The sequence below is a fragment of the Poecilia latipinna genome, unplaced genomic scaffold, assembly GCF_001443285.1.
Source record: "Poecilia latipinna isolate Pla-1442-1.1 unplaced genomic scaffold, P_latipinna-1.0 Scaffold3, whole genome shotgun sequence".
NCBI lineage: Eukaryota > Metazoa > Chordata > Actinopteri > Cyprinodontiformes > Poeciliidae > Poecilia > Poecilia latipinna.
In genome coordinates, this window is record NW_015112619.1 from 81,803 (window position 1) to 91,180 (window position 9,378).

Here is a 9,378-nt window from a genome sequence, read left to right on the forward strand (position 1 = left end):
GCTGGTGAAATACTTTATATCCTCCAGCATTTATCTTACTTTTTTGCAATTTGAAACTTCTACAAAGTCCCCAGTGACGACGAAAGCATGTGTTGAATTAGAATAAAGAAATTGGCTTTTTCTTTAACAATGCAACTCGGAGGACAGTAACAAATGGCCTCTGTTCATTCCTCCCTGGACGTGTTTCAGTAAAAGTGACACAGAAACACGAGATCTCGTTATTGTGCCTTCACAGAGATCTGTCGGCAAACATGCCATTGGTGTTTAATTGCAGCTCTGTTTGTGTTTGAAGCCACAAGCTGCTCAACCACATCCATCAAAGCAGAGCTCTTCCGCTCACCCGACAGTGGGAAAAAGACGTTCTTGCACCACAGGATGCTGCAGTAACATACAATTATTTTCATTTTTATATTAAAACACAATATTTATTGCAAATAAAGAAGATTTCCCATGAAAATGGAGGCGATTTAGATTTACTTTAGAAATGTTGCTCTCATAAATTCAAACCCTCAACAAAGTGCGTTGATTTAAATCCAACCGGAATAAATTCTGAACAATATTTTATTAAAATAAAGTCGACAAAAACGCACATTTGTTCTAATACACATGAACACACGTATTTAAGCTCGGAAATTTTACTCTGACTTAACAGTTCATATTAATTTGAGGCTTTTAAAGATAGATTTGAACAGTTCTTTTTCCAGGAGAGAAACATCCACTCATTGTCAGTACAAACTGCACCACTTTACAGCTCCAGCATGTAATAATATACGAAAAACTTAGATTTAAAAAAAATAAAACATTTTTAGATGCACATGTTTTGGTTGATAATTACGTCCCATAAAACTAGAACCTGACAACACTCTTTTTGTAGCCTTCAACAAGCTTTTTGTGCAGTTCTGTGTGGATATTTATCCACTTTTATTCTGGTTTTTAAACCTAGTTCTAAGATCTTCAGTAGAGCTGCGGTCGGGTTGATTCTGGGGATTCATTTTAGCCTAAATTAAAATAAATTAATCAGTTAAAAATAACTCCAGAGCCAGTTTTGATGTCTGTTAAGGATCATGTTCAGTCAACCATCTGATCCAAACTATCACTAACTCCATTTCCATAAAATTCTGAAAACTGAAACTACCAATACAAATTTGCTTAATGGAAACACAACAATAAAAAAAAAAAACTCATGTTTTTCAATAAAAAGTTTTTGCACTACGATGAGGTGATCAACAATCAGATGTTACTGATTAAAAAAATGAAGAAGGCAAAAGTAAGTAGTTGGAGGATGATGGTGCAAAATGTTTTCCAATGACTTATCGCGTGATTTTAGTTTAATTTCTTATGTAATGGCAACACCGCAATTGCGAAATTGTGGGTGGGTGGAGGGGTGGTTTCGTAAGCTGCAGAATATCAACAAAGATTTGTAATGGAAATGCAGCTTTTGTCAATTTCCTGCAAGGAAATTGGTCATAATGTTTAGGAACAACCCAAAACCAACAAGGTTTTAGTCGAACTGGAGCACCAGTGTCTTCGTTGGAGAGAACAACTGGAAAGAGGACATTTCTAATTAATCATTAAAAGCCCAAATTAATCACATGCATGCAAACGATGGGTGTAGGTACATTTCTGCCTCTAACCTATGCTTGTAAATGACAAATCAAGCGGGGTTGAAGGAAAAGGTTAAGGATAATCAGTGTTTCGTGTGTCATGGGGAACAAATCTGATGTTCCCTGAAAATATTTGGTTGTTCTGTTTAAACCGGACATTCCTTCATTATCACAGCTACTTTTGGTCAAGCCCACATCCACCATGAGGTTGCCATGTTTGTGCAACAGTTGCCAGAATTAACACTTGACAGTTGTTTCAGTATCCCGCTGCATGCAGCTTTTTAAATAAACCAAACTACATAACTCGGGACAGATCTTCGAGGTTTCTGAGATTGTTTTCCCCAGAGTTGGGTTCAGACTAAACAACGTTCACTTGACGGCCGTCCAGCCTGAAAGATGGAGCCTGACCAAAAATGCTGCTGGTTTTAAAACTTTCCAGGAGTTTTATTGTTAAAATATACAACGAACTCTGCGGACACAGACAGGACAGAGCAGCGCACAACAAGAACAGAGCCGAGAAACGACAACAAAACAAAGATTTAAAGCCGCTAAGCAACGCTTCTCAAAGCAACAGTACTTGCAGATTTTGCATAATCAAGTAATTCTTATTAAATCTCTAGTTTCATTCACAATATTTTACAGAAATGACCAATAAATGCAACTTTTTCCATTTAAATCTGTAATACAAACTTCACCAGTTGCTTCTTTCAGAATACAGGAGGCGACGTTCTGCTGCAGAAACCCAGCAGCTTGATGCAGGAATTTAGGAATATTTAAACCCTGAAAAAAAGAAAGACATGATAAATGTATGGACATATGACAAACTAGGGTTTACATGTATATTATGAGTAAAAGTGTTATATGAATGATGGGCTGTACTGATTTATTTTTGCTGTTCTGCAACCATTAGTGTAAAAACAATATTATCGTTTGCAGAAACTACAATTTATAGAAGAATTTCTGTAAAATCTATGCAAAAGTTCACCTAAATCACTTCACAAATGATGCTCAAGATCTTCTTACTTCACCAAGTCATGACCTGTTCACTTCTGCAGAACATTAATCCCATTTACAAGCAAACAATGATTTATTTGCCTGCATTCATTGGATTAGCATATACTCAGCAGATCAAACCAAAGTCTATGTTCAGACATTTACACATAAGTCCAAGTTTTTCTGTGACTAATTAGTTTCAGAAGAAACTACAAATTGTCCAGCTCAGATAAAAGTGAATTTGTTTGAACATTCACAGACAATTAAAGACAAGTCAATGCTCATGAAGTTGAAAGTGCTGAAATATCTCTGTAATTTACATCGGATTGACACAACCTCCTTCAAACTCAACTGACTTGATTAAAATGTTCAAATGCTCACATGGAGAAACAGCATTACTTCTGGTGAAACGTTTTATATTCATATCAGAAAGATATTAAACTATTTGACCACAATAACAGGACAGCTCTGCTGAGAAATGATCATAAGGCACGGTGTTGACAGTGGCATGCTGTGGGACTTTTTTCAGGAATGGTGCCGCTCAAAGTGGATGGAATAAAGAGGGAGGACTACCTTTAAATTATTTTATCTCATACTTCAAAGAAAGAGTTAAGATGATTGGGAAGTGGACACAAGTTTCACATTAATTTCAGCTTAATCAAGTTTTACCACATTATCAGTAACAGAATAACGAAGTGTGTAGCTACACGAACTGATTATTAAAAGGCTCTTAAAGTGCGTGGTTGGTACCTTGCTATTCGACAGCCGCGTGTCTGAACATAAATGCCTGTGTATATGACGTCACACCTCACAACGTTGTTGGTGAAATCTGATTCCAGGACGTGGAAATTGGGATTCACTGTAACCTGAAGAAAACAAACAAAACAACAAAAACTTGGCGATTCTGCAGGAACATTTTTAATGTTTGGAGTTCTGCTGTGAATTCAATGAAATCATGAATCAGGAGAATGAATCGTAAACCTGTAGGATGTAATTTCCTGGAGGCACGTCGGTGATGTCGATCCACTGGCAGTCGATGTTGGCGGCGTAAGTGTCATGGCAGCCTGGACTCAGCCCCTGAAAACACAAACACATCCACTTTTTAAAACTGTGAGAACCTGGAAAAAGTTTGTATTTATTCTTGATGGAAGATTAATTTATCTTTTTATTATAACTGTCTTTATCTAAAGTTTTGTATTGATTGTATTTACTGATATTATTTTGTAATTAAGTCATTTTAACTTTGTTTTGTATAAATTCTGATTATTTTTAGCAAGACAAATGTATCAGGAATAGCAAATGAAAAATCAGCTAATTGACTAATTCTTTCGCAGTTACAGCAAAGTTAATTAATGTGACTTGTCCCTACCAAATAAATTAATAATTTTCAAAAATAAATTTCAAATGTCAAACATCTGGTTACTCTATTTTTGTCAAGTTTGTATTTTTGTCCGTTTATACAAACTCAACTCAGAGTTGAGTTTAACAGATACAATAAAGTTTAGTGACGAAAAAACATTTTATAAAAAACTGAATTTGACGGATTAATAGAAATATAACTATTCATGCCAATGAATTTTGTCAATCACAGATTTTATTGAATTTTATGCCATAGTCCAAGACAACATAACTGTGAAGTAAAGGGAAAATTACACAAAGTTTCTTGAATTTTTACAAATCAGAATCTGAAATATGTGGCATCCATTTGTAGTCTTCAGCTCCCTGTCCATTAATACTTTTGTAGAACCAGGTTTTGCTGCAGTTACCGCTGCAAGTCTTTAAGAGTCTCTACTTGTCTTGCACTTAGAGGGTGAATTTATTTCTATTCTTCATTCAAAACAGCGCAAGCCGAGTCTGTAAACTTTAACCCTTCCAGACCAAACGTAGCGGCGGGAATCCAGCCAAATTAGCATTACCATAATTCTGCTACACTTTGCGGTACCTGAAAAATTCCAACGTTTTCTGAGAGGGGAGACGTTGCGCTTTCCAGCCAACATGGGGTTATTACGGTAATTTCACTCCCGCCGTAGCAGGGAGTGAAAATAACTTGCTAGCTAGATGCTAAAAGTTCCACTTGTTATGGATAAATGGGCAAATATACACTGCTCAAAAAAATAAAGGGAACGCTCAAATAACACATCCTAGATCTGAATGAATGAAATATTCTCATTGAATACTTTGTTCTGTACAAAGTTGAGTGTGCTGACAACAAAATCACACAAAAATCATCAATGGAAATCAAATTTATTAACCAATGGAGGCCTGGATTTGGAGCCACACACAAAATTAAAGTGAAATGTTCCCTTTATTTTTTTGAGCAGTATATTTACTCACATGATATTTAAAGAACTGCGTACAATTAAAATAAGCAAGAATATCCAGGCGGAGATTTGAAACTTAGGTATAAAAGAGTTCATTTTCAAGCTTAGCCACACATTTTCAACTAGGTCATGTCTGGAGTTTGACTGTAACAATTTTGTAATCACAAAAATCCCAGTGAAATACATCTATGTGGTTGTAACATGTTAAAATGTGTAAAAGTTTAAGGGGTATAAAAGGGCCTGCCACAATAATAAATTTTGCTAGATGACAAATTGTCCCAGTAATTATTACAATAAATTATAACATTGTTTTGAACCCATTTTCAAGTAATATATCGACAATGATACATGTTTGCCCTCTCAAAGACGAATAAACTTCAATTTTTGTAAAGATCTCAACACTGAAACTGGCAAATATTTTATAAACAATAAATAAAAACCACACACAACTGAAACCATAAGTAAAATGGATTATGAAGTCTCTACAAACAAAATATCCCTTCAAAAAATATTAATCATCAAGCTAATTTTAATTTAATGTGATTAATTGCTTATTGTGAATAGTTTTGGAAGGCTTTTTCATTCTTTTCTGACCAAATTAGGACAAAATCCTACTTAAATATTTTCTGGAAAAGGCAGATTTTTGACAGGTTTTACTATACACTCTCTTGCTGAACAGAAACTCTGCTTGGCGGCAGCTGGAGGTCCGTTTACAGTGACCAACAGGCCCACCTGGACTTTTATGTTTGAAGGAAAATCATAGCAGCTGTAAAGTCTTGGCTCACACTTCATTTCCAGCTCTACCTGCGTGTGAGACGTGCAGGCGTAGCGTCGTCTGAATCCCGGGTCGCAGCCCGTGTCCTCCAGGCAGAAACTCGCCTTGTGTCCCTCAGCCACTTTATGTCCTGTCATGATGTCCAGCAGGTCGTAGTTACTGAAGGCGTCCATGCTGTGGAAATGCCTGAGGATGTAAAACAGATTAGCTGAACTGAAAATAACATTTTATTTCTTCTGGCAGGCCTCAGGAATGCCTCTTGGGACGCAATTTTATTGTTATGACTGTATTTTGGGGTTGTGGTGATGCTTTCCTGGCTCGTCAGATCAGAACAGAGCAGCACTAATCCAACCATCTATAAACAAAATGATGCGACGTCTCGTATTTGTACATTAAACTCACTGGTGACAGCTGTGCCAGTCCCACTGATATCTGGGCTTGAGCGGGAGGAAGTCTGCGGTTCCTTGGTTCTTCACTTTCTGAGGGAATCGCAGCAGAACCCTGAAGTCGATGTCTCGAACCTTGGGCGCGTAAGCCGACCTTGGATGGAGATAAAAATAAAAATAAAAAATGGGATAAGAGGAGCTGGAAAGCGCTGCTGCTGCTGCTGGCTGAGCTCCCAGCTGTAGTTTTCTTAAATGTATTGAAGCACAAATGATTTGTTCGAGTGAGCTCAGTGCTTTTGGGAAAATCAACCCAGAACATTTATGTCTTGGCAGGACTTTATTCTGGCCAGCCACTTCTCCATAGGAAGATCAAACAGCTTTTATAACTTCACTTATATAAATCAAAAGAAAGAAAAAACCCAAAACAATCTAAAGCTGAAACGTAAAGGAAAGTTTCATGTGCTCGTGTGAGTTACTGTGCGGACGTGCAGCTGAGTGCGTACAAGACTTGCATGACCTTTGGAAACATACCTGGACAGACAGTTTTCCTCTGCAGCACAGCGCAGCGCGTACATCTGCATGCGCTGGACGTAAGTCCCTGCTTGGATGGCGTAGGGGTCTGGAATGAGGTCTGGCAGTCCTGGAGAAGGACAATCCAACTTATTTAGGCTGGAAACAGTTTGTGGAGGTGAAATCTGGACTAAAAAATGTTTGCATTCCTTCACGATCATTGTTTCTGGTATTAGCTTGGTCCAAAGGCATTTTTCTCAGTTCACATCACCGCTCCTTAAATTGAAAAATACTCACAGAATCAGATGATTCAAAGGATAATCATCAAATTATGCAAGTTGGGAATTAAAAACAAAAATTGATCGCCTCCATCTCCTCTCTGAGCTACTATTGCCTATTGAATAAATGCACCACTTCCAACAAAACCCAACCAATCAGGGCCAGGAGGAGGGTCTTAGCGCTGCCAATCAAGCTCATGTACTCACTGCTAAATGTGGTAATGGTGGAGAAACAACTTAAGAAGAGTTTTTATGTTTGGCTGTGTTTCTCTGCTACATGGAGCAACTGAGTGAGCTACTGCTAACATTAAATCCTTTGATGCAATAGAAACTACTGCTGATTTATATCAGGAAGGACTGCTTAAGGTGCAATAATTGAGCAATAAACTTGCATTTTTAAAAAAACAAAATATATATTTATCTAGTTAGACACAGTATCACAGTAGCAGAGTGATGGAAGCACACATTATTTACCAACATTATCGTCAAATTCAAGTGTAGAACTTGAATTTTGAATCTCGAATTGGTCAAAAAACTGATGCACTGGTTCTGCTTCACAATCTTCTCAAGCCTGCAGTTACCTCTGTTTTTTGGAGCAGCTATTAAACTTTTTCTTTCCACTGAACTTTCCAATAATCTTTAGCGAAACAGAATTTTAGGTTTTTAATTATAATAGATTTGAATTAATTAAATTAAATCAATGACATTTTAGATTACATTTCAGTTTATTGAGCTGCAGCTGAATAAATGACGACTTCCTATACAGACATACATACTGGCTCTTCTTTAAGATATGAGTGAATACTTTTTATGGTAATAAAATTTGACAGTCATCTTAACAAACCCCCTAATCTTAAGAAGAAGTATCAATAAAGGATTATCCAATCCAATTTGTACATTTTAACTTCTGGATATCAAACTCTATCAGATGCTTCCTGAAAATGTTCCAGTTTTTGATACAAACACATATTTTTACACCAGTAAAAGTAAAACTTACTCAAGAGTAAAATATGTGTTAACTGATCAAAACATCAATCTTTTAATGTTTAAAGATTACATATTCAGACACATCAAAATATAAAGTTATGATTATATTTAGGTATTTTAAAAACCTAAATGAAAATAATTCATAACATAATTATAAAATAACAAAATGGGGCAAAAATAAACATTTCAAAATCAGTTTCTTTTATTATTAAAGTTATGAAATTTTAACAAAAACTACAGGAGTGTGTTTATATCCGGTGAATGTTTGGTTAAATTATATTTGTGAAGTTACTCAAACTGGGTAGAGTATCCAGAAAGTTTACTCAAGTAAGAGTAGCGATACTACAAAATAAAATTACTCAAGTAATTAAAATACTCCTTAAAGTATCCCCCCCCCCAAAAAATGTTACTCAAGTAAATGTACTCCGGTTAAAGTGAGGCTTGTTTTTAATGTGACCGGATTTGCTCCCAATGACACTTTTGGACTCACCATTTTGGAAGTACCTGGTTCCGTACCCTGTCCCGGGCGGGTGGCGCGTCCGGCCCACTGACCTGCCTCTGGCGGGATACATGTTGTAAAAAACAGAGTTCCTGTGCGTTTTGAACGGATTTCGGGGGTCGTCGCTGACCATGCCGTCTCCGTCAGCCTCGTTCGTTAGATAAACTCTTGACACTGGGAGCGGAGCGGGAGCGTCAGGTTCGGTTTCCAGAACTGATGGATGCGCGGGTTGCCTGGAGACAAGCATCCCGTCCCGCAACGCGCGTAGTTGTTGGAGTTGCCGCTGCTCTCCAGTGTTACTGGATGCGCCAGCAGCTTCTCTTCTGTTTAATGAGTCTCTTAAACTCCTGGATGAAGAGGAATTGAAGCGCTGCGCGTCAGTAAACCCCACAACCTGCGCTCCTCTGTGCGCACCCGGCACAGCGCCCTCCCTCCTCCTGCTCAGATAAACTCTGGACTGGCTGCCAGGCCGAGCCGGAGCCTGGTACTCTGATCCGGTGCTCATCAAGCTGTAAACCTGCCCGTTGTTCTCCCACTGTATGCGGTGCCGCCAGGGTCCAGCTGGGCGCTGCTGTCCAAAAACTAAAGGCAGAAGGACTTGGGAAAGATATAATAAAACCAACCACTTTGCCATGACAAAAATAAGAGAAAATAAAAAGAAATGCACAAGTTTAAATGATATGTTATCAGAAATCAGGTGCAGAGAAGCTGGAAGAAGAGGATGAAAAGCGAAGATGCGCACCCAGGTCCAACTCTTGGAAGCAGCATAAACAGCTTGAGCAGAAAGGAGGGACGGACCTGGCCTCTGGAAATTTGTCCAGTTACTTTTGTAAAGTCAAACTCCCATGACGATGAATTAACCCTTCCCTCGCCATGGTTAACTTTGGTTACACGAGGACGTTTGTTCAGTAAACTTTACGCACGAGTGTGAATACCGGCCATCCCAACGCTACCATTAAATCTAATTATTTTCCACAAAGAAAATCACCCAATCTTTTAATATCTTACATTTACTTGCGCATCTA

At 37.9% G+C, this 9,378-nt stretch overlaps 1 protein-coding gene across 2 annotated transcripts; it reads right to left on the reverse strand.

Annotated features, from left to right (window-relative positions):
* Positions 1-389: 389 nt before the first annotated feature.
* On the reverse strand, positions 390-9,232 carry LOC106955326 (protein-lysine 6-oxidase-like). Of its 2 annotated transcripts, none has more exons than XM_015045551.1 (7): positions 8,345-9,232; positions 6,611-6,719; positions 6,096-6,233; positions 5,723-5,867; positions 3,579-3,674; positions 3,348-3,463; positions 390-2,384 (listed from the first exon to the last, which is right to left on the reverse strand). In XM_015045551.1, the coding sequence occupies exons 1-7, from the start codon at positions 8,985-8,987 to the stop codon at positions 2,378-2,380; spliced, it is 1,254 nt and encodes a 417-aa protein (XP_014901037.1). In that variant the 5' UTR covers positions 8,988-9,232; the 3' UTR covers positions 390-2,377. The 2 variants fall into 2 exon arrangements, with proteins under 2 accessions (XP_014901037.1, XP_014900955.1); XM_015045469.1 differs by having other exon boundaries at positions 5,723-5,879; positions 8,345-9,230.
* Positions 9,233-9,378: the final 146 nt, after the last annotated feature.